This window comes from Xiphophorus maculatus, chromosome 5 (assembly GCF_002775205.1).
Source record: "Xiphophorus maculatus strain JP 163 A chromosome 5, X_maculatus-5.0-male, whole genome shotgun sequence".
Taxonomy (NCBI): Eukaryota; Metazoa; Chordata; class Actinopteri; order Cyprinodontiformes; family Poeciliidae; genus Xiphophorus; species Xiphophorus maculatus.
In genome coordinates, this window is record NC_036447.1 from 11,137,650 (window position 1) to 11,163,943 (window position 26,294).

Genomic DNA, 26,294 nt, shown 5'->3' on the forward strand with positions numbered 1-26,294 from the left:
GAGAAACTGCTTGCTATCAAATGTCGACATCCATTTCTTACACCCAAACAACTTTTCAGGTCATTTTTTTCTCTCACCGTTGATTTGGATTATGTCTTCTCTTTTAAAACTTGTACTGTAAATGCATCAGAAAATGGCAAATCTGCATCTTTTTGTCATATTTCAAATTGTCAAAGCAATTTAACAACAACCCCAACTGTTTTTTATTTTCCTTCTCAAATAAATGATAATAAAAAAGAAAATTCAAATAAACTCTTTGTGATGAGAGAAGAGACGTTTACTATAGAGCCACTGAGACAGGGCCTGATGTTTAGGAGAAATAATTAATGTGGGGGTTCAGATACAGATGGAGTGCTGCAAAAGCTGCTAATTAAACTTAGGACCAAGAGACACATCTAATTTTTATTAAAAAAATAACACATGTAAAAATTTAAAGTCTAAAACATTTCCCAAACAAAATATTTTTAGATTAATTAAACTCAAAACCCATCTATGCACCACAGTGACTACCAGTGTACTGCAAATACTCGAGGAGAACATTTGCATATGCAAACCAGCCCATCTGTCACCTAACTTTATTTTTATACTGATTTTTGGGACACATACTTCTGTTATTATAGATAATCTTGGAGGCAAATACAGTGTTTTAGAAAAGTATGTTTAGCCCCTTTAACGTTTTAACATTTGGTCACAGTATGACCCCAGACTTTATCATACTATATTTTATGTGACAGACAAACACAAACATGATTGTGTTTGTCTGTCACATACATACTCCTAAAAAAATACGATATAACCAACCTCCTTAAGAATGAAACGGAGTTCCCCTGTGTTCAATCCAGTCCCACAATAAATTCATCTGTGAAGCTTTCAGAGGTTTGTTAGAGACTATGCATCAAGAAGATCAATTTATTTCACTATCTAAAAACAGAAAAATGTAAACCAACCCAACCATGTCTGTCAAAATAAACTGATAAGAGAGATATAATCAGAGAAAAAGTAAAGACAGCCATGGTAATTCTGGAGGAGCTGCAGAGATCCACATCTCAGGCAAGGACAATATATCGACAAGTCAATTATTATTACACATGTTTGGCTTTTATGGAAGTGCCAACTAAAAACGAATTCTCTGAAAGCCATAACAAGTCCTACTTACAGTTACTGACAAGTCATATAGAGGAAGAAAGTGCTGTGGTCAGATGTGACCAAATATGAAACATCAAACTTGGTGGAAACCTAACTGCACATCACCCTCAACATACCACCCACTATGGCATAAGGTGTAAGATTTTGCTGTGGGGATGTATTTCTACACTAGGGACAGGAAATTTACATGGGACCTCACAATTAACTTTCTATATAGTGCTGCTTTGATAGTAGTGCTATAAGTTGTTGGTTGCAACATAAAAAATTATTCCTGACTGGATTCTGCTGCATATGCTGCATTCCTAGAGTCTAATTACATGGCACTGATATGAATTAATAGTTCTTTGCATACCTATAGGGAAGACAGATGGAACGTGGTCTGCATCACCGGCCACCAGCGAAGGTACGATCCAGGTGTAGCCATAACCTGTCAGGCCTACAGAGTGGGCCACTTCAAAAATGGTGGTCGCTTCCTCCTTGGTGCAGTAGAGCAGGATAACTGGACTCTGCAGCTTCTTCATCTGATTCTGGATCTTGGAGTCTCCATCATCCACAGACATGTCTAATATGATGACTTCTTCAAGCTCCCAACCCACAAAGCTGTTCTCAATTGTGCTGCGTACCTGGTATGAAAAGGAAGAGATGAACTGAGAAAGTGTGGGGTGAACAAAGGCGATGGAGTGTGAAGATGCAGCCTTCTAATTCAGCTCCCAGATTGCTACACAACTACTCTGTACACATTGCTTGAGATTTGGAAAGAGCATTCAATTTTCTGTTTTAACAAAACTAAAATAAGACAATCTGTTACCCATCAACTTTAGGGAGGAAAGGAGCTGTGGTGGAGGCATTGTGGTACACCAGTAGCACAAAACCACATGAAGATGGAGGTGCTGTGACACTTAAAGTAATTCAGTGTCTTTCTGTTTGCATTTACTCCTGAAATTTTAATCAAAATAAAGCATACAGATAAAAATAACATGTTTTTGGAGTCCTGTTTTTAATAGCAACCCAGAGAAATGCTGACTGAGTCATTTAAATGTAGTATTTACTGCTAGTTTGCACGTTTTTATTTACAAAAGTCCTAACAGTCAGCTTTGCTTGTTTTCCCCAATCTGAGACTATGCTTGTATCTTTGGTTGAAAGGCAAATTTGTTTAGATAGACTTCAGTTGTTTTATTTATTTATTTGGGGTATTTAAAATGTCTTCCAGTTCCAGAGTAAAGTGTTCTTTAGAAATTAAAGTTTACTGATTTTGAGAGTGTGTACTTACTGTATTATGCCATTATTATTATAAAATTGTCTCAAAAAGCATTGTTATTGATTATCACAATAATTTTTGGGACAATTTATTTTTGAGCAAAATTTGTTATAACAGGACTAAACAGTTCTGTGCAAAAATATTAGATTATACTTTAAACTTAAACAGGGAGCACCTTTCAGTTCAAATTTGCCCCAGGCAGGACATGAGCACAATAAGCAGCTGCTTATGGACACCCTGCCAGCAGGGGGCCCACTTGAGCACTTGGCTTCTCACACACAACATAAAACTTAAAATTTCTAGCTAAAATTTGGAGAGAGAAAAAAAAATCTGAATTTCAAACTCTGGTCTGATGAAATTGTTTTAATTGTCATAATTTAATGTGACTTTTCATTCATTTCTGCTGTTTGTGTCTGCTAGTGTCATGTTTTATCCAAACTGTATTTGTGACTAAATCAATAAATAAATTACCATTTTCCATGTGCAGTTGTAAACACAACCAATTAATCTGACTTGTCTTTCCCATTTTACTGAGCCTGCATTAAAAAGCTGCACACAGGACACATCTGCCAGACCAGGTGAATGAGAGAAATAACCTTCTTAAGACATCTAATTTGCTGTTATGAATTTGACAGTGAAATGGTCAAGAAGACACATTAAAGAAAACTTATTTGTATGCAGCTTGGTAAATCATGAAATTAGGGATGCTAAATGGACAAAGAGTCAAGATTAGACAGCCTGGACAGCTAACAAGAAATGTCCTCACTGTGGAGGCTGGTGGGAGATGGAGTTGACTGGAAGTAAGGCAAACAGTAAGGGGAAATGTTGGATGCACAAAATTAATTACAATGTATTTATCTTTAATTTCCATTTTTTCTGATTTTGTTTTAATTTTACAGTAAACAGAATCACCGATATATACTCAAAGTAACGCGGCTAAAGGCAGACAGAATGTTTTGGACAAAGATTGACTCATATCCTGCTCTTGTTACAATCCAATCAAAGTTGTAGTACATCTTATGCCTTTCTTTTCATAAAGCGAACATGCACAACCTTTTTCAGTTTTTTGTTCTACAATTATTTACAACATCTACAGAAATCTGATTTGGTTCCTTCCATAGAAATATATTGCATGTGTATTGTATTAGGGAAGCTAAAAATTTAACTTTTTACAGTAAGCTTATTTTTGTGTTTATAGCAAATTTAGTTTTTTAAAAAAATGTCCTTATCCTCGTACTGATTTTGGTCTGCCTGTCAGACACCACTGACCTACTATATGCTAGGTTTTGAGGCAATCAGACCTTTAAGAAATCCTATTTTCTGTCTTAAACTGGCTCTTTTTATAGGTTCATTTGAAGAAAATCAACAAATGGTGTCTTTGTGACTGGCTGCTGGTAAGAAGGAGCCTAATTACTGGTATGCCAAGGTTTAAAAGGTGTATGAGGTTTAAAGTGATTTAAATTATATGCTGGAGAAAGAGCCTTTTTTCATGGAGCAAGTATGGAGTATGGAGCAAGTACGGAGCAAGTATGGAGTCCCTTGCCCCATACTTACCTCCAGCTACTTGAGGTAATCAATACAACTTTTATCGTGTTTGTTATTTGGTGTCACCAAATAGCAGTGCGAAAAAATGTAGTATTTCTATCAGATGTTAGCTTGTGTGCTAAATTGTCTTTTTCTGCATTTACAAGAAAGACGCATAACTGTAAAAAGTCACATTAAATGCATTTTGCTGAACTGGACTCAAGATTTGCATAGATTTGTTTTAGAATAATCAGCACTTTTGAATAAAACAGATTGGGTAGATCATTTGATATAAGAAAGTCTAATATGACACAGAATAAATTCTTTAAAACTGCTAAATTACTCAGGTTTTTTATCTATATTTTTGCTTAAGGTAATGTACAAAACTTAAAAATAAATATGTAGATAACATTATTTTAACTGTAATAGTCAATATCCAATATTGGAGGAGTGCTACATAGTAAGACCTGTTATTGCTTTTTTTTGTTTAAGCTAAAAGTAATTAAACAACTGGTTTAATTTTTTGTGTAAGTCATGTAAAACTATAATATTTGTACTTTCTGCTGTTATATTATAGGTAAGTCAGACAAGCCCATGCTATTAGCAGTACAGAATGGTTATTTTATTTAATTTAAACTGTTTTTTCTAAATACTTGTGTGCAATTAGGAAATCCTATTTTACTCACACAGCTATAAAAAGACATTTTGGCCAGGGGTGTCCAAACTTTTGAATGTCTCTGTATTAGTAAGTTGATACAAAGTGAATCTGACCACTGTAAAGAGCTCCTCAGAGGAACATGAGCTTCTTCTTTTATGCTATTATTTTTCTTCTATTTTTAAATGTCTTGCTGCTTTAATGTTCAAAGCAAAGATGCTTGACACTGCCGCAATATCACTATGAAATTTGATTAGATGACTTTCAGTAACCTTGTCGTGTCTCTCAGATGTTTCTAAGTTATTCAGGAGCTCATGCTCTCCCTTTTTATTTTAAATGGTCTGTTCCCTGCCTCAGAGATAAGCAGGCTGAAGCTGCATTCAGAAGGGCATGTTAAGCCTTCTCCATTAAAGAGAAGAGAAAAGGGAGGAAGCTATCCACTTGGAGCAAACTCTGACAAACTTTATCATTTTGAAATGCTGATAATTAGGGCTTCAAAACCAGAGGATATGTGCCTGGAGACAGATGAGTTTAAGACCATTTCAGTAGCTGAACTCAGTCCTGGCAGAATGCATCCCATAAAACAAAAGATAAGAATACACTTTAAGTGATTTGCTTGGATTGCAAAAGGAAAAGACAACAGTTACTGCTGCAGGATTATACTGCCAAGGCGTCTTTTTGTGCTTTTACCTTGTTGATAAAGTCCTGGTACCCGGGGTAGTATGTGGTGACGATAGAAAAGATGTACCAGTCATACTCCTCCATAATGTTCAACATGACGGACGCCTGCTGCTCAATGGAGGGGCCAAACTGGAAGAACATGGAGTGGTCATCCTGGAAACCAGAGAAATGGGACCAATCAGCAAACAAGGTCATGAGTCACACATCATGGGAGAGAGCAAGACGGTTTAGGGCATGGATAATTGTGGAGCGTGTCTAGTTCCTGAGAGCCTCAGAAACAAAAGAAGCCTTGCATCACTGAGCTTTTTTCTGTTTGTTCAATACACAATAAGAGGCAATTTGACACATTCAGTCATTTAAGTAAAATCCTGCTCCACATAATTAATTAAGCCCAATGTCTTGTGAAAAGTTAAAGTACATAAATTGATATTTACTAAAGGAAACATTTGTTTGCTGAAGAATTCTTAACCCTTGAGTTTCTGTCAAGTTACAACCACATACTTCAATGTGTTTTCTTGGAACTATATGTTATAGACCGATACTAAGTAGTGCATTATTGTAAAGTGATAGAGAAATGATAAATGTTTTTTAAAATCTTACTAATAAAAACGGCAAAGTTGGATGTACATGTTTAAGTCACTTTTAGCCTGATATCCCATAATAAAACCTGGTTCAATCAGTTTGTATTGGTAGGAACAGTTCACCACCACAGCAACGCGCAAATCTCATGATTTTCTAACTAACAACTAGAATGCTACTAACTCAGGTGTGACATTATGCCCAGGTCACCCTCCACGAAAAATCAAAAGCAGCACAAATACAAAATAATCCAGGAAGAAAACCTGCCAAGGCCACACAAGACTTGAGATTGGGAAGGAGGTTCCAGTTCCAGCAGGAAATCAGCCCTAAACATGAAACCAGAGCCACAACACAGATCAAAGCATGCAGGTGTGTTAGAACAATTTGGTCAGACAAAGCTAAATTTGTCCCAACAAATGAAGACTGCTGCTAGTATGTTCTCCACCCAATCAAAAATGGCAACAAAAAAAAAAAACTGGTAAAGATGAACTATAAAAACCTTCATCTGTAATGGCAGCAAAAGTGTTTCTATAAAGCTAAGGTTCAGCTGGGGAATTCAAATGCCACTCTTTTTTATGTTTTTATTAATTACGTACAGTACACCTCCTATGTGAGCCACACAAAAGTGGAAAAAGCACACCCATGTTTACAGCTGCAATAACAAATATGCATACCTCTGTAACTGTTGTACATTTTTACACAATATTCAACAGTTTTATTTATGACTATTTTTCCAAGACTCTTTATTTGTATTTTCAGGCATCTAATTTACAGACATCAACCTTTTTTAAAAGGTTATTCTCCTTGTGAGAAAATGGAAGATGTTGTCTTTTCGCTTGGGGAGAATATTTGACTCTAAAATACCATCAAGGACAGGTCAGTAACTCACTTCCAAACAGCCAGGAAACTTGTAGGGATGAAGATGTCCACACTTGTTATTTAGAAATGCAAATAACCAGCAGCGACAAAAGAGACAAGCTGTAATAAGAAACTCATCCTGTCAGTTGTTTTCCAGTTTGTACAGAACAAGACGTACTGCTGAGAGGTGACAAAGATGGAGGGAGGTGTTGGATCGGCCTTTAAATATTGACCTCTGCCTATATATATTTATAAATCTATCAAATTTGTCAGTAATCATGGCAGCAGGGTAGGACTAATGCATTTACCCCTGCTCTGATATCAGCCTATCTTCCCATTCATCCTCCATTTTCCCACAGGGAAAGAATGAATGTGTTCCATAGTTTCCGCTTTAATGATATGGTTATATCCTATCATTGTCAAATCATGGTGGAGGTACTGGCAGTGTTGGAAATAATTGTCTGAGTAGTGTGTGTATGTGCAGGCCGAACCCTGACACATTATTCAACCTGGCAGCATGGCAGTGCGTACACTCCACTCTGTTAAAGGAGGTAATGAATGCATTCTCACGGTGATTGGCAGCCGGCACACCATTCACCCTCTAACTCACACCTGCTTTGAAAAAGTCATACTTGTTTAAGCATTTCCCTCCAGTGGTGCACGTCTGAATGACTCACTGATGAGTATTATGTGCACCTTACCTCACCCTTTATTATTCAGCCATTCTTTAACCATGTCACAAATCTAGGTTTCCATCTGCTGCCTCCTCGTTCACACGTCTACCTAGCTAGTAGAGAATATAAGGCTGAAGGTGCTGTGATTTTTCCGTACTGCCTTGAAAATGATCGGTTTTGCCTAATCAGTCTGAGCAGCCCGATTTGCTAAAGCTTTGAAATCTGTGCCGTTATAAATGTGCAAAACGTGTGAAGCGCTCTGTTTGATTCTAATTCAAATTGTCTAGAGTTTGCTGGATGTTTGAGAGATCACACAGATGGAGATCCTCTCTGAACATCGCCTTTTAAGTCTTGCCATAAATTCTTATTAAGATTTAGGTAATAATATAATCTGATATGTCTGATCTAGACCATTCCTTCAAAATTTCACAAAATGTCTCATTACAACCTATCCTCACTGAAGCAGGGTTGTAATATCCACAGATCCAGGCAAAGAGTAGCTTTTTGTTTAGTTCCTTAGCTGGTTTGAATCAGTCTATGTCCTTTGTACTCTCTAATTTACTCAAACAGTATCATTTCCCCTTCAGTGCCATGTGCCCAATGCTTTGTCTTGATCTTACTTTTTCTCTGCGTCTTCTTTCTAAACGTGAGTGATGCACGATGTAATCACTCATGAAATCAAACCTGCCATTCGTCGGCTATTGTGAGGGCACTACTTTCTAAAATTGCAGCTATTCATTGTCACATTCTGTTTTCTTCTTCAGATCCTAATAACCCTATTTTATGTCATATCTATTATTCACATCGGTGCGAGTTTTTTCCTCTTCCATTTTTATTTGACTCCTCCAACATTGCCCTGTCTTTTTCTCTTTGTCTTCCATTTTTACATAATGGCCTGTGGCTCCATTAATTTGTGTCACAGGGGTGTGAAGGGATCGTTGTTGTAAAGTCTGTATGCAGCATTTAATGGAGCTGCCTGCCTCCTCGCTTAGCTATCTGCTTTTGATATAATATTCCATCAAGAGTCCAGAGGAAAAAAAAACGTGCATCTCGTAATTTGTCTTCACTCTTTGTGTGTGCCTCTATCTACTCACAAATTAGCTTTCTGTGAACAATCAAAAGTTTACCCCACAGATTTTAAACAGGGTTAAGTTCAAGGCTTTGGGAAGGCTTAGTCTATCCCTTCTCCATGCATTGCAAATTAAGTTTTGATGAATGTCCGATTGCAGCTTCCAATTCTGAGAAATCTTTTATAATTAACGTTAAATAAAGGTTTCACAAAACACAAACTAGGTTTCAAATATTCTACTTTCAGTGTAGAATAATCTAGTCCAGGTTTGAAGAGTCTAAGTATTGGTGTTTTTAATCTAGAGCAGATTAAAGATGCTCAAGGTAGTGAAAAAATAGGGGGACTCGCCCTTTAGCCATTTTCTGAATTGGAAGCTGCAATAAGAAGCCACTTCAGTTTCGTTTATAGCAAAATGGAAGAATGAAGTGGAACCGCTTCTAAATTCTTCAACATCAGCACGGTTGAAAACCAACAAAGTTAAATAAAATTCACCATTTCTGATTACAATAGCAAGAGTTATACCCGAATTATGGGAATACTTCTGGTATTCCCATAATTCCCAAAGAGGCATGGTTCCTCTGTGACCTGATGATGGAATGAGGATGTATATTTGTGTCTGTATATACTGTATATTTGACCTTGTGTAGATTACAGAAAATTAAAAAATCAAGACTAATTCAAATAACGTGAAAACCCAAAATAATATGACATCTATTTCATTGATCAGTGTATGAAAGATTCTGGGTAGAAAAGTTTAGTTTTGCAGCTAAAATATTTCTTCTTTCGCATTTGGAAATTTTATTTCTCTTGCTAAGCAGTCCAAAGTCTCCTTTGATGGATTTTATCATTTCATTATGCACAAATGTTTTCAGTGGTTGACGGGTTTGAACTGCCAACAAACCAATTTAACACCCAGACTCTTTCACGCCCACTGAAGCCAGCAGAGCAAACAAACTGGTCTGCATGCAGAACAATCTTCATTTTATGAGATGGCATTTTTGAAATGTTACGTGAAAAACACATCTGAGCACTATTCCAAGTTTCCAGGGTAGAGCTAATCAATCCATTTATGTAAAAAGTGCTTTTCCGTCCAGTTTTTCCTCCCACAACGACTGGTGTCCATTCTGGCTATCTGGAACTTCCAACATAAATATGCATAATAGAATAATAGACTTCCTGCCAGATTGCTTCAGGAGGATCAGACTGCAATCCTACACCTTCACCGTTCTCAGACCGAACACTGGGACACCACAGGGTTGTGCGCTCAGCCCACTCCTCAACAGACTCTGCAGATATGACTGTGTTGCCATTCACAACAAAACAAACAACAAGATCATAAAGTTTCTGGATGGCTCTACAATGCTCAGATTGATCTTGATCAAGAAGGGTGATATGGTGAACAGTGATGAGGTGGAGCAGGTTTCAGAGTGTGCATACTCAATAACCTGCTCCTCAGAACCACAAAAACAAAGGCCATTGTTATTGACTTCAGAAAAAGCCAAACAGATATCCAGTCATTCATGATCGATGGGGAGAAAGTATCCGTGTTCGGGTTTCTGGACATCGAGCTGGAGTGCTACTCCAGGACCTGCTGGATGAGGCTCAGCAGAGAATGTATTTACTGAAGATCCTCAGAAATACATTGTTCCACAAAACCTGCTGCTTGCTTTCTATCACTGTTGCAGAAGCCACCCTCAAGTATTAAATGTGTGTCGTACAGCCTCTGCACTTCTTCAGAGAAGAAAAGCGCTCAACGGGGCTGCCAGGTTGGCAGAGAAAATAATTAGTCATTTAATTTATTAAAGAATGTTGGTGCACTGCTTGGCTTTTGTTTATGCCTTTAACCTGCATGCATTAAAGAAAGTCCTTAAAGATAAGCACTGTGGTAGGGAAACATGCAGCTAAAGGAGAGCTAAAAATAAACTCCGATGGCATTCAGTCAGCTTTCACAGTGGGGACTTGATTTGTAAACTGAGCTTTTTTAAAAGATTCATAGACTAATCTAATTAGTTAATGATGCTGAAAGACCAGGCTGCTGTGTTTGATTACATCTGTCTGCGTCAGATTTGAGTGGCATAAGAGCTTGCATATGTGACTGACATCATAGTCCCACACTCACAACGTAAACCATTAACAGTTTGTTTTAGCTGGAAAAATTACTATTAATCATGCTCCATTGCGTCTGAAATAACACTTGAATGAATATACACATATGCAGGTCACGCCATGCTCTGCACAGTGTTTCAGTTTTATGGTTGTTTTTTCATTTCTTGAGACAAAACCCATTTCCAACCAGTTAAATGATCCAGTGATCATTCACAAAAATAGTCAAGTTTCCTTGTGAACACTGATAATGCTCATTGAGATTTAAACTAGGGTGTTCCACAAGGTTGGATTTTAGGTCTCCTGCTTATTAGGGAAGCATACATTGGGAGCCTTTAACAGTTGTTGCCTTTAACACACATCAGACGTGCCACAATAAAGTGTGCTTCAAATGTGAGTTGTTCAATAGAAGATAATAGTAAAAGTCCTTATGTGATTACTGTATTTACATAATGACCATTTACGTGATGTCATCAAGACACTGCAATAATTTTCAAAGCTATGCTGATGAAGCAGAGCTCTATGTTGCTACATGACCTAATAATCTAGTTAACGCATTTTGAAATGCAGATAAGTCTTGGGTGGCAGAATTTTCTTCAGCACAATTAAAACAAATCTTTAATTTTAGTAACTGGTCTTGAAATTCAGAGACAAATTTATGGTGCAGTCGCAGTGAACCTTTCAGAATAAGTAAATAAATCTTGGTGATGTACTGAATTTGATCAAAATCTGAATCTTTTACTCCATAATAAAAAATTTTCCAAAAACGTATTCCATAATCTGAAGAACAAACAGGCTTTGCCCATTTCTCCCTTGGTAAAATCTTAAGACCCTAATACACTCATTGATAACGTAATAACTTCATTAATGCATTGCCCTGCTAACTGATCTTACTAAAAAGATCAAAGAGTTGCTAAAAAATTAAAAATGTCATAAATAATTTTTAAAGGGGACTATAAAACAAGCTCATCACCGCAGTATCACAGTCTCTGCATTGATTACTTGCATGTTTATTATCTATTTTAAAGTACTTTGGTTTTTAAATCCAACAGTGGTTATAGTCCAACTTTTTTCATCTCAGTAGCTTTTAATCTACAAACGGTCCAGACTGCTGTTGTGACATTAGGAGAATGCATTTCCTTCAGTTCGGCATTTCATATCACATTTTTATTAACCTTTGTTTCGTTTGAGCTTCGGCAGTTTAAAGAGTGCCCCAAAAATAAAAAATAAAACTGATCAGATTAGTTCAACTGCAATAAATTCATTGAAGAATTGCAAAGCATTCAACTGGAATTTATCTGTGACTTATTTGTCTTTGTTTATTACAGTCAACCTAGCAAAAAGATCATAGCACAAAAGATATAAACGTAAAAAAATATATATATCTGATTACAAAGATCTTCCCAGCGTCGCAGATTCCACTGGTGTACTCTTTTATCTGTGGCGAGTCAGGGCCAGTTAATTCATTGCTGTCATGTTTCTTTGTATCATTTTTCTCGCTGCCTTTATGCATCTTTTGTTTTCTTGCTGATCGTGAGACACATCAAACATTGCTTTCATGTTTCAGCCTGAGCCCACCATTCTCAAAATAGTTGCACAAACCCTGCAACAGTTGTGTGAATCCCCCCACCCCCAATACACACACACACACACACACACTCCTCAGAGCAGCTGGTGGGAGAATGAATCACTCGAGGAGCAATATTCAACCTTTGTGCAGATAAGCCACGAGAGCTCTCTAAGTAAAACAAACCTCTGTGTGTCACTCCTGCTCCCTGATGTTCTGATCTGCAGCCTAAAGTGCGAGCATGACCTCCAGTTAAGAGGTTGACGCCGGCGCTCTCACTGAGCTCACTGGAGATCCCAGAGGATGACAGAAATAACAACATGCTAATGCAACCACTCATCTGTGTAAATATACACAAAGTTTTCTGTTTTTTTCCCCCCAGATGATCCAGACAGAGCAAGCGTCTTATCCTCTCAGCAGGACGCATTAAAATGAAACACAACAGCCAGAGACAAGTCAGGGGCTGCTGCTTGATTTAAACCCATTAGGACAGTGAGTTTTTCCTTCGTTTGTCACAGACACCTCTCTGGGCACGTGATCAACCCGCCGCAGCCGCTGCAGCTGCTGCATCAGTGTGCAGCGGCGCCGCACGAGAGCTGAGCCGAGCCGAGCGATCCTCCAGAGGGAAGGCTGAGAGGATTTGGCAACTCATCTCCATGTCATGCCAAAGAAAGCCTGTCTCCAATTAGATTTGTAGAAGAAGAGCGACATTTTGGCCCAGTGCTCGACAACCACTGATGGAGAAGGATTGGGGTTGGGGGAGTGAAATGGGGTGGCTGCTAAAGCCGGAGAAAGACTTACTTGAGAAAACAGGCAAGCAACCCTCAGAAGTCACAGAGACAAGGCTTCACAAACACAAACATTAAAAAAAAAGTGGGCCGGGGGAAAGCTCCCATCCGATGGCAGTGCACACATCTTTCCCTCCAACACTCGGCTTTTTCCACTTCATTACACTCTTCTTTCAGCACTTTTATCTTCATCCCTCTCCTCCTCACAGCCTGAGCGCTGCTGCTGCTGCCACTCCTGCTCCATTTAAGCCCAACCTGCCTCAGCCTCAAATTTCCAATGAAGCATAGCATCTTGTGTTGATTCATTTTGTACTCAGCTATTTAATAATAAATGTGCAAGTTTTAGTTTCTAATTGTTAGTTTTATTTTAAAGCTCCCGTAATGTCTGACAGATTGAATAACATTATTTTTGGGCCAAAACATTTCAGTGAAATACAGATAAAAGCACAACATTTCACATTGTCAGAATCGGAGCTGCTTTTTATAATGTAAAATATGCTATGCAACAGAAAAATGACAAACGAAGGGAATATTTGGAAACACATATTTATTTACGTCTCAGTTAATGAAGACTAGCCCATATAATGAAAATCTTGAGTTATGAATTGCCGATGTTGTTAAATCTGTCTTTTTTATTCACTATGATTGTTATGATTGTGTGCATGCGTAAATACAATAGGTGCGATTAAATCAGCAACAACCACTTCTGGTCAGTGATTTTCATCCTGTAACATTAATGCAGCTGATGTTCTTTGATTTGAATTCCATGACTGCAGGTTGAACAATCAGAGCACATTGTGTTCGATGTGGTGTTACTCATTCAGGTCTACGTGTGTTAATCAGAACCTTCACAACAGTAAAGGGGACGTCATGCTGAGTTAAAATTTGGAAAAATTTTGTTGATTTGATTCCATGACTTCTTGCTTGAATAAAGGCCAATTAAGTGACCGTCCTTATGAACCAAAACAACTTTATTTAAAAATACTAAAATAACAGGAGAAGTGTGCACAGGGCAATAAAGGGCAACTTCCCCCTTTAAGTTTTATGTTCTTAAAATCATACTTATAAAAATTAATCACTTGTTTGACTGGAAGCTTCTTTTTGTCATAAAATAAAATATTTATCCACTAAAAATATATGATTCGAAACATAATTCTAGGTCCTAGGTAATTACGGCCCTGCATCATACACTGTCTGCGTCCTGAGCGGATGTGTGACCCAGAATGATGTCCAGGGATGAAATAGAAGGTTAAAGAAAGTGAGCATTTGAGACACTTTTACCTAAAACTTGTCTTTGATTTCTTAGAAGTGACAGTGATCCAATAAATAGTTTAAAAGTCTCTTGTGGTAATCTGATTATTTACATAAAAGGAATTTTCACATACTTTGCTAAAAATCCAAGCTTATGGTAGTAACATTTTGTAAATAGCCAGAGAACTGGTGTCCATATAAGACAACCTGAATCTGAAGTAAGCAAATGTTTAGCACTTGCATAAAATTGTTCCGATTTTATTTAGGGTTAACATTAAATGGATTTACACTGTTGCAGGCGATACTCTGTTTCTAAGAATGGTCTTAAGAGACCAGAAACAAAGAAGTAAGCAGAAGCTCAAGTATCGAGCCCTGCGGCACACCACGTATTATACTACAAGAGGATCTTGAATTTGACCAACATAAAACAATCTCTCAGACAGTAAGATCTTAATCACTTCTGTACAGAACCACTAGTGCTTACAATGCTCCAAACCAGATATGAGAAATAGTAAGATCCACTGAGAGTAAATCTAAGAAAACTTGAATCAAAAAAGCCTCTAAACCCCTAAAAGACTTTGACACATATCCGATTCTCTGTTAATTTTGAAGTTGCTTAAATTATTTATTTTCATAAAAGATGGCACTGCAAAGGAATTTGATTTTGGAACAGCCTGGACTTTAAATGATTTGATGAAAATACAAAAAACTGAAAGTAAGCTGAGAATTTTTTACATTTTAACTCAATTAAAAGTGCATCTACCCCATCAAAAAACAAAAAAAACATTTATTTTATTTCAAGCAGCAAAGGCAGTAATTTTAATCAGCAGGCAGACTAGTTATACTATGTAGTGGGGCTTACCTATTCACCTATAACACACATAATTACTACCGTACTACACAATCTATTGCAATTCATCATGCAAATGTTCATGCATTAATATAAAACTACCATGTCAATAGTTTCTGTAAAAATGTACTATGGTGATGCACTACTTGATCCACAATTTATTTATTTTTTTTACTCAAATCAGATGCAATTACAGTTGGGGTAGCTGCTTAAAGTTGTAATTTATTATGGATTTTCTCTAATTCATACAATGTCAAAAATATGCAGAAAAGTGTAAAATACATGCATATGTTGTAACAAACTAACTTGGATAAACTTAACATATTTTATAAGGCAAACAGCCAAAAGTACATCAGAAGCTGTTTGCACACTAGTCTTCTGTCTACTCATGGCACCTTAAAGACAACCAAAGTGTCGTAATGTTCAGCCTGCAGCAGCAGATGCTGGTTTCTACCTTTTCAGTCAGTGTTGGTGGGTGGCTGGTTCAGGTGGCAGTAGTAGATTTGTTCCGGTGTCAGGAATGACAGGTTACATCCTCCGCTCCGTATGTCTATTAATGGTGCTAAATGTGTGCTATATAGTCGCAATGACTGAAATCAGTATGGCTACTGTCTTCATAGCTGAGACAAGTCTGCTGCAAGATTTATTTAAGGCTTTAAATTATGCTGCACATCACAAAACAAGTTAAAAGTGTGAAAGTTAAAGGAAGGTGTTGATGAAGGAGAAATTTTTAATATTTCCTCAGATGATTATGTTCTGTTTCAATTTGCCATTTAAGTTTCGTGGACAAGTTCAAATACTCAGCTCTAAATGCACATTGAACATTTTACGAAAATGTTAGATTGTTTTTCAAATCCATACCTGAACCGCCAGAAACAACTCATAGCTGCAATACTAAGAGTTTCTAATGTAGAAGACCTTTTAAAGTGTGATTTATTTTCAAAAATGTTATTTGTTTATTCTTTCTGCAGAGCCTGGAGGGCAGCATTCTGTCTTCTTTCTCTATGAATCATTTAACACCGCTTATTATAGGCACACTACATTAAGTGTGCAGCATGAAGTTGGTACAGGTAAAAAAGGAAAGCATGTCTCTGCATAACGCTATCAACGCATTTCCCACAAATCTCCACTGAAACTAACATCTTTGGTGGCTTTGCCTTTGTGTTTCACAAAGTCTCCACAGTGCTGGCGGTACATTTTGTTCATAGTCGCTTCCAGGAAAATTGAAAACTATTACTCATTCCGCAGTGCACCTGCAGAGCCACCACACACTAAACTCCTTTAACAGTCGACCAGTGTTTTACTTGTTGGGGCTGCCGGATTTCCGCATGGGGAAATAAAAACTCTCATGCTGGGCTTCTGACAGCACATTTGTGTGATACTCATTCACACCAAGGGAGGAAATATTCTCAGTGTCCTGGTTGAAAAGGACTAAACCAACCTCAGACAGATTTACATTGAAACAAGTTATTCTGAAAACTGTTTCAAGATCAGTTCTTTGAACTTCTTCACCAAGTCATTGAGTCATAAAGTTTATCCTTTGGCAGCATTTCTTAAACACAGATACAATTTCTTTGTCAACCGAAGTGGTGTTTAAGATCTTGTTATGTGATACAAATCTTTAAGGAACATTTAAGTCACAATAATATGAAGTAAGAGCTTTGACAAACTTATGTCATGTTACAAGTACAGACTTGAATATATTGAACAATGATTTTAAGTGCTTAAATAGTGAGTAAATATAAAGACTTGCAAAATATATATTTTTTGTCCATAATTCTTGGCACAGTAGCTCCAGATCAGCCAAATCACATAGAGTGTATGTAAACAGTAATCGTCAAGTACTGAAACAAATTCTTAATTAGATTTAGATCTGGACTTTGGACCATTCTAACACATGAATGTCCTATCATCTAGTTGATTTGGTGCACAGTTCAAAGACAGCCAAGGCATAATCCACACATGTGCAGCCCAAAATGCTACCAGTTTCACATTTATGACAAATATACTAAGAAGTATACGGTGAAGCATATTGCTTTACAAGAAACCTCTCAAAAGCCTGCAGGTAATTCATGCAACAGCGATTTACAGTCTGATCTCAGAACATGAGATAGTAGATAACAATAAAGCCTGTTAGGCTGATAAGATCCACAAGCCAACGAGTGTTTCCTGAGAGAATAACAACACAAGCCAAAAAAGATCTTATCTAAAAAGCACTGGAAACACATGGGATTATTTTTGCCATGCAGAAACTTTGCTGTCGGCAATGTTTTGCATAATTTGCAGGTTAACAAGAATGGCTAAAAGTTAAGGCATCGCAGTTATCAACTTAGGAGGTGAGAATGTTTCATTTGAATTTCAGCACATAACATAGATAAAATGGGGTGAATCCTAGAAATGTTTCCCTGTTTGGCAATTGTCCTTTTCAGTACAAAAACTAAGCCTTCATAATACAGCATAAAGTATATAAAGTGGAAGTATCTTACACTGTAACACAAAGAAGTAAAATTTCTCTTGTAGGACATGTGGCCTCTTACAACGGTTCATAAAAAAATATTTTCCTTTTTAATTAGGGAGGAAATAAAACTGGGTTGGTCTGACAAAGTTTCAGAGTGGGCAGCATGAGTAAGACAGACTCCAAACTAAGCAAATATAAAAACCTCTGACTATTTAGCCACAGCAAGCACACACATTCAGTCTATTTTTAATGAACAGTAGTAAAACTACAGACTGCTTCATAAAATTAGTAGGATTGCAGCAGGATAATGGCTGGCAACAATATTTAGATGTTTTCAGCTTCATCAGCCATGATGGGTATATCAGAAACTCAAAAATTAAATCTTTTTACAATTAGTTCAGTACCAACACTACCAGGCAGGCAGCAAATTATACTTTTAGTCATAGTTTTCTGATAAAAATCTAATAGCGGATAAGTCACCATTTAAAGGTGACCTATTATGTTTCCTTGAATAAAATCATTCTAAAACAATGAGATTTTCATGTGGTCAATTCTGCCTATTTTGAGTTTCTCTCGTTCTATTTGGATAAGCTGCTGCTGGCCACACCCAACCAACTTAACATCTACATGTCACAATGGTTGCAAAAAGATGCGCAGGTATACAAACGTACATCTTTAAAAAGCAGAAGAATTCAAATAAAAGCTTCAATGCTTTATCAAACCCTCGTTGTCTCCTTAAAGCCACCAATCTGCCACACAAGACTTCACAATTTTTAAATGAAAGTTAGTATAAAGGATCCAGCTATCTATAACTGGATTGCAACTCAGTTTTTATGTTGAGTCATGTTTCTTAGAGATCTACATTTAGCCTGGAAGCTCGAGTGACATCAGTTGCTCAGCAGGATAAACAGCATAAGACAAACAAGACAGTAAGACAGCAAGCTGTTCAGAAAATACCTTACAATTCAAGGTGTAAACTGACTCATGATATTTAATAACTGGACCACAAAAAATAAAATATTCATCATATCAGTAGCTGAACAGGAAATACGTGTTTAATGTGCAACCTATCAGCTGCAACCTGTTGCAGGTTCATTCTTTTGTGTTTGATATAATTTATTAAAGATAATAATAACTTGTACTTCATATTACTGGCTTAAAACAGCAAGTAATAGTTTTCAAATATCAATGCACAAATTGAGGCAATTTAAAAATGAGGCAAAACTGAAAACGAGTTTTCTGTTAAAATATCAAAGATGAACGCCGCCTAATTTTGAGTGATATATTGGTAAATATTACATTAAATAGTACTATTTAATATCAGATATGGGCCTGATTCAATCAAGTACAGTAAACTCTTGCCTATTTGCAGTTCAGTATTTGCAGATTTACCTATTTGTGGATTTCTCTGTGGAATGTGACTCCAAATTATTCAAGATACATTTTTCTAAAGGATAGCAAATTAGCGGATTTTACCACAGAGCATATTTAAAATATTTAAAACATGTTGCAGTTGAAATACCCATGTCATTGGCCGGTGTTTTGACCAATGGCATGGCAAAATCTGATATTTCATATTTTAGATGGAAAGCTATCTGGGTTAGAGAAAGCTGCTTTATTTATTTATTTATACTTTACTTTAAATTAAATTATTCACTGAAAAAGTAAACTCATCCTTAACCTCCAATTTCTCTTCATCTCCTGTGGAACATCATCTCTGTTCATGAATAATTGTTGCTCCCTCATAGCTGGATGTGGTGGCATTTACACAATGTTACAAATATTTTAAACTTCTATAAAACCACAGAGCTGGCAGTGCCAGGTTTTTTCAGTTATGCTCTAAAGTCTGTTGTAAACAGGCCAGAAGGAGCCGTTTTCACAGTTTTGTGGCGCTAGCAGTGTGACATACTTATCTTTCCACCTACAACCGACTTAATGAGGCATTTTTAAACCTAAGCAAGAGTTCATTATAAAATTGTCTCATTTATGTTTATATTAATGCTATGCTAGTACGTTTTGGTCAATTTTTAATCATTCATTTTCCTACAAAACATAGATATTGTTTTTTTTTACTATGATTCCAATTTTAAATCATTCAATCATTGAGCTATTGCTATTTGTTCTTACCCTACATGCTAAAGACAGTAAAGTGACAGCTGGACTGTGCTGTTGTTTTCTCAGATAGCTGCAGCTCAATACAACACCACAATCTGCAGTTTCTACGAAAAAAGCTGACTCTACATGATTCTTAAACAGCCTGAAGAGCAATGGGTGTAACACAGGACAGGTCTAACTCGCTTCGTTTTAGCAACATAGACACTCTCAATGATAGGAAAATAAAGATATTCTGGATCCGTAAATTAAGGAAATATGTTTCCATATTTCATCTAACTGTGACAAACATTTGCATCATGATTTAACTAATATTGATTTAAAATACTGCACACTTTATTTTATTTTTCCTATTTGAGCCCGTCTTCTGTTTCGAAACAGATTTATGTTATGTAACAATCAACACTCAACAATCTAAATTCATTAAAACACCAGAGCGGCCTCTTATCTGCTCTGAAAGACATCATGTATTCAATTCTGCAACATTAATCATCAACTGAATGTCTAATTATAACAAATTAATCTCTTTGTCTCAGTAACACATTCAGCCTCAAATAAACAGATACACACATGTACCGGAAGCAGTGAAATGCCCAGTAAACCACATGTGCACACGCAAACACACACCCAAGCACATTAAGATATAAGAAAAAACAAGGAGCAAGAGTTTGCCTCGAGCTGTCTTTTCTGCTGCATTGCTATTGCCGTTCTTCGCACCACAAGGAAGATGCAATTAATTGTCTGATTCAATCTCCCGCTGCTCCATTCGGTGCTCCGGCAGCGCTCACATTATGACAGTCAGGCCCACAACCCCGACCCTAACGCAGAGTGGCAGAGATGACGACAGGGAACAATGGACGGAGTCAAGCCTGCAGAGCAAATAATGAGTTTGAAACAGCTCAATTTAATGAGAATAATGGACATGAAAGCGAACAGCACCAACCTGTTAGCTGCGCCCAGATCGTTGAGTGAAAAACTTGCAAGTCGAGTAAGACAGTAAGAAGGGATGGAAATTAATGGGACCTTTGACCCAGCGACCTAATGAAAAGCTCCTCCATGAGGAGTTGATTATGCTCGTTAGCAAAGTAGGTAATTAATCACTGACACACAGCAGCTTTTGTCGCTACTTGGGTCAATTTCCACCAAACCGAATGAGCGTGAGACATAATTAGACTTGAACCCTGACTAACCAACTGGTGTGCACAAACTCTGCAATTGTGCTTCTGCATGGATGTTCAGGAGATTATTCATTACACCAAGTCTGAGAAGAAAAATGGAGGGAAGATTTCCAAGAACAGCACAGAACCTATTCACACTTTGCTACAAACACAACTTTCAGAGTATGTTAGTGGGATTTCTGGTGATAGTCGAAGATAAAGTAGTGCACATTATGAAATGAAAACAAAAGAATAAATGGATTTCAGATTCATTACTAATAGAAAATAATTTGTGTTTAGTAACCCTTAGTTGATACTGTAGAATAACATTTCTCTGCAGTTAGAGCAGCAGAAGGTTAAGTCAGAAGATTTAGTCCATTCTTATACATATTTACTCAAGCTCAGTCAGATTAAATGGAGAGCTTTTGATTAGATTAATTTACACGTCTTTCTACAGATTTAAAATGGATTTAGGTCTGAACATTGACTGGTTCATACTAACACATCATTGTGCATTTTTTCTTGGCTACCCATCTTTGTGACATAAATGTTGCTTTATTGTGGGCTGAAAAAGTGTTCCTGCATCGTCTAGCTTCTGATCAGCTTCAGTCTTGGTATTCCTGCTGACCGCTTGGGTTAGAAGGTTGAAACTTGGACAACCAAAGATTTTCCAAAAGGACAACAATTCCAGAAACACAGAGAACATAGACAGAAAGCAAATGTTAAGCTTCTGGAATAGTTAGCTATTGAAAATGTCTATTGATTATTCTTAAAACTTAGGTTGGTAGTAGGAACCCAATCAATTTACTTAAACTGTGCCATTTCTGAGAAGAACAGGGGTCACATTTCTGCTCAGGCAACAAAAGGTGTGGAGTTTATTTGCAACTAATTGAAATACAAGCAAAAGGTGGAGACAAACGTGAGCCTGCATGTGAAATTTTTACTGTGTAGATTGGAGAATATTCTCAATAAATTCAAACTAGTGCATACAGTTCTTTTTTTTTGTCTTTTATACAAGTTGATTCTATTTGCATATTCATTGAGAGTGACCCAAAATGTATCCAACATTATTTCTGAAACGTTGGCCCATAATAAGTCAAAACAAACTTGTTTCAGACACTACATGCTGCAAATCAGCACAGTCCATGACTCTCTGCGAATCTACAGCTGGAGGTGTTCATTTGAGTCTTTAACTATGTCAAGTTTACCCCCGCTCCTTCCTCCACTTCTTCTTCTGGATCCATCCATCATTCCCCCATCCTAGCACTCTGCCTTTTCGGTTCTTCTTTCCTCTCTTACAAGCACACAGGGTGAGAGTGCAGGCTGAAGTCAAGCACAGCGTGCAATGAGAGACACGCGGTTCAGAACCTTGTCATGACGTGCTGCTCCTCAGCGTGTCTCCACTCCATTTTCTCTCGCTGCGTCTCCTCTCCCACTCCACTTTCCCAAGGCATTAATCTCTTAGTCGCTTTTTCATTTGTGCAATCATCTCCGTACATCCACTTCCTTTTGTCTTTGCATGAGTTTCTCTCAATCTGTTGCACTTTTACCAGACCCTTTTCTCCCAAATCCATCATCTATCTCTCTTTCACTCTCTCTCTCACTCTGGGTGAAATAAGAAAGGCTGCTAACAGTGGCAACGTAGTTCTACAGACACATGGTGCCACAGAGGAAATATCAATCACTTCGCCATCTCTTTCATCGGCTTTCTTTCTCCTCCTGTGTCTCTGTAGCCCTCCCCTCCTCTTTCAATTTTCCCGCTTCTCATTATCATTATTTCCTCAGTGCCGTTCATCATTTCCTTCCGAATTCAATATTTTACTCTTCCGTTCTTTCTTATAGCACTCCCATTTCATTTTTTGTTGACGCCAAAGCAGTCTTCCTCACTTTCCTTGCGTTTGCGCCGCGCGTCTCCTTCCACAGCGCAAGACTTGCTGACTGGCAGCAGCTGGTCTGTCAAAGACGGAGAAGTCGTGGAAGGAGGAGGGCGAGAAGCAAAAAAAAAAAAAAAAAGTGAAGGCGAGACTCGCAGAAAAGAGGCACGTCAGGGATACAGAAAGCCATTTCTAACTCAAAGAGACATGCAGTGTTTCCCTGGCAACTCGGTTGCCATAGAAACGGTCTTGCTAAAGATGCCATTAGTGTGAAATAATACCTACTTAAACTGGGCTGCACTGTATGCACACAGATACTGGAACATAGCCACTCTCACATGCTGAGTCTACTCACTGAACAACCTGAGGTCAGCAGCAGCAGTTCAGTAAAAAATAAATAAATACTCAAGTTTGTAGACTAATTATAACTTTGGGCTAGAAGGATAAGACAAATCATTTCACTAATATTATAAGTTTTACAGGCATCTTTTGCTTTCTCACTAGTTGGGATTAAATCAGACTCAACCTGTCTTGGGTCTGTCAGGATTAGCAATGTGATTTCTGGCTGCGAAATTTTTCAAGATTTTTCCGAGGTAATTATTAAGCTTCAAATTCAAAAGTTTAAACTCACTAAGATTACTATGCCCTTTTTAAAGAAGGTGGAAAACCTAAAAGTTAAGATTTTGTAGTTTCGTAAGTTGCCTGTGATTGTATTTTAAGGCATGTTGCTTCTTTTTATGGCACCCTGAGAAAATCACATAAAAGAAAATTAGAAGTTGGATCCGTAACAAAATAACTGAAGAGATCCTTTCAGAGAATAGACTATAAAGATTTTACAAGGGGCAGTTCACCTATAAATTGCATTGTAGCTTATAAGTCCTAAAGCATAAGTCACATTGAAAAATCTAGACTTAACATTCACAAAAAAATGAAATTGTGACTGGAAGCTTGACCAGCTGGACCAGTGAAATGTCGGTCAAACAGTCAAACATTTGATTCAGTCACCATACATGGGAAAACAACAAAACTCCTCTCTGTGAAACTCTTTTTTTAAACTTTATACCATGTTATAATGTTATGACATCATCAATATTGTACCTGGAATGTAGCTTTGATTCTTGATGCATCTTTGAGAAATCCTTAAATCTCCCATAGAAGCCATTACAGGGTGCCTAAATACTTGCTAATACAAAGCACCACCTATTTCCACAAAGCTCCTCCTTGGAGCTGCAGTCTCTTACCAAGATTCTTCCAGACTAGCAGCAGCAGCAATTAGCAATTGTCATCCATCCTGGCTCACAGATGTTCAGAGTCAAACTCTGGCTGAAACATATAGAGATACACTGCTTTCAGCGTGAACTATATCTGTCAATGCTATTTTTGTTGAATAAAAAAAAAGAGTCTGAACTGGATGAAAATGCTTCAGAATCCACAACACAATCTGACAAAAGTCACTCAAATCACAGTTTCTTTATGTCAGCCCTTGATGTAGTCATCTACTACCAGAACTCATGATTTCCTTTGACACAGAAAACTTTAGATTATGGTAAATTACTACTTTGGATTTGTATCCTGCTGCTTTTTGTTATGTTTGTGAGGAGGAAATGCTCCTCTGGCAATTTATTTCAAATGTCAAATGCTAATAAAATGTCCATCTCTTCACGAAGATTCTTCAAATTGAAGTTTTTCACATTTTAAAAAAACAAACTACTTAAAATTTTTATAATAAATAATACTGACTGCTTTTCTATTTTTCCTTACATCATAAACTAGCTCTCATTTCGCTGAGCCAGCACCAAATTGCAGTCTTTGGAGCTGGTGTTCTGCAGGTACTGGGCGTATCCCTGATGAACCCAATTCAGATGCTGAATTAGGTCAAACTTGAGCCTGTTAATGACTTCAGTTAAATTGGGTGTGTTTAGCAGAAAACTGCTAAAAAAAATGGTACAAATGCCCACTGTTATTAGAATTAAACATCACCGCTTAAAACCATTGTAAAAGATAACATTCAGAAGTTTTATTAGCTTGATACATTACATAAGTCAGCTTTAACCTTTTTAGTAATATTAGAAGTTATTAGTTTGTATTTGCAGCTGAATTTGTAAGAGATGAATGAAAGGATGTTTTAATTCAACAGAAATGGTTGAACAGACTTGGTAAAGCAAATTAAGAAAACGAAATAACTGGCTTAGCTTTATCTTTGACTAATGATGAATCTGTTTCAGAAAGTGAGAAATGGATAAATGGCATATGTAACATTCAACCTTTTTCCTCACTAGGTCAAAACTGCAAGCAACACTGAATTTCTTTCACTAATACCAAAGTACTGCCTTTGAAGGGTGGGAATGTAAGCTTTGAGCCTGTACTTGCCAGTTAGTGCTGGCTTACTTTGATCCAAAACTGAAGAAGAAAAAAAGGGACAGAGGAGAAGATTAGAGGGAAAGATGCAGAGTGAAGATAGAGAAAAAGACGGTGAAGGCAAAAAGGGATGGGTGCGGAAAAAGCAGAACGAGAAAGTCAGAGGCGAGCGGCTCTTGACTCTGAACATTTTGGGGTTTGCAGCTCCCCATCATCAGGGTAGCATAAACAGGGCTGTGTGTGATAACACTCTGCAGGCTCCAACAGCAGCAAAGTCCCTGCTTACCTTCAATCTACCATTCTCAGACTCAGCAAAAGCTACACACCTACAACAAGCTTACCTGACTTTATACCTGGAGCTTTCTATAGAAAGTTGTGGGCGGTGAGGTATCAACTAAGGCTAAAAAATAAAAAACTGTATGTCAGGTTCTCTGTGTAGCTGCATTTCAAATCCTCTGAACTATAAATAGAAACCAGTCCTGAAAGTCCAAATCCGCTATTTAGCACATGAGGTTTAACGTGGTGGACTCATTGTGCGGCATAACTCTGCCTCTGTCACTGTTTGTATGTGTCAGCAACAATTTGGAGACCCAATTCTCTGCAAGCAGACAGTTTGATGGCGCTGTACAGAGCAGCAATAGGATCTAGCTAAATTATGGAAGTCGCCTTGTTTTCAAGAAATTACGAGGACTTTCAGTGGAGCAGGAGACATGAGCTCAGCAGAATGGAAATTAAGAATGAGGGTCGAGGCTGATTAAAGGACAAGCTGAAGGCGCCAGTCATGGTGCCACTCACTGTGTGTCATTTTCATCGTAGATAAAGACAACAGAGCTGAATGTGTCAGTGGCGGCTCCTGGAGGGGCTCGCCAGCTGTCACCAACAGACACTAGTTCCCGCTCCTCGTTCCCCACCGCTCAAACACACACACAGCGGAGACGACATGTATGCGTTGCACATGACATGTTCCTGCATGCAGATGCATATTCAAATAAATGTTATGTTTTCTGACATTTGTGCAGCACTTACTCTGTGCTACAAGAGGATTTAAGAGCGTTTAATCCAGCCTACTGTCTCACATCAGAGAAGATAAATGCATGCAGCACATTTATAGTCCTCTCTTCTGAAACTGCGTCAGGTCTGACTGAAATAAAAAAAAACTGTAAACAGTGATCAAAATGTTTTATTCCACATGTTTTAGTTGATACACAAATAAAACTATGGAGTTGCTGGTTTAATGTTGTGAAGTGTACCAGGTCAACTTGCTAAGGTAAACATGATATGTTGCTTTAATTCTCAAAATAAGGAGATTAAGAAGGACAAAAACAACTAAAC

General features: G+C 37.5%; 1 protein-coding gene across 8 annotated transcripts in view; it reads right to left on the reverse strand.

Moving 5' to 3' along the window:
• Window positions 1–26,294, reverse strand: part of LOC102235843 (glutamate receptor ionotropic, NMDA 2B-like) — a 120,478-nt gene that overhangs the window by 42,490 nt on the left and 51,694 nt on the right. For all 8 annotated transcript variants that reach the window (XM_023333956.1, XM_005809074.2, XM_023333955.1 and 5 more), the window contains 2 exons: window positions 5,274–5,417; window positions 1,499–1,769 (listed from right to left, as the gene is read on the reverse strand). In XM_023333956.1, coding sequence (XP_023189724.1) covers window positions 1,499–1,769; window positions 5,274–5,417 — 415 coding nt within the window. The remainder of the gene's footprint in view (window positions 1–1,498; window positions 1,770–5,273; window positions 5,418–26,294) is intronic.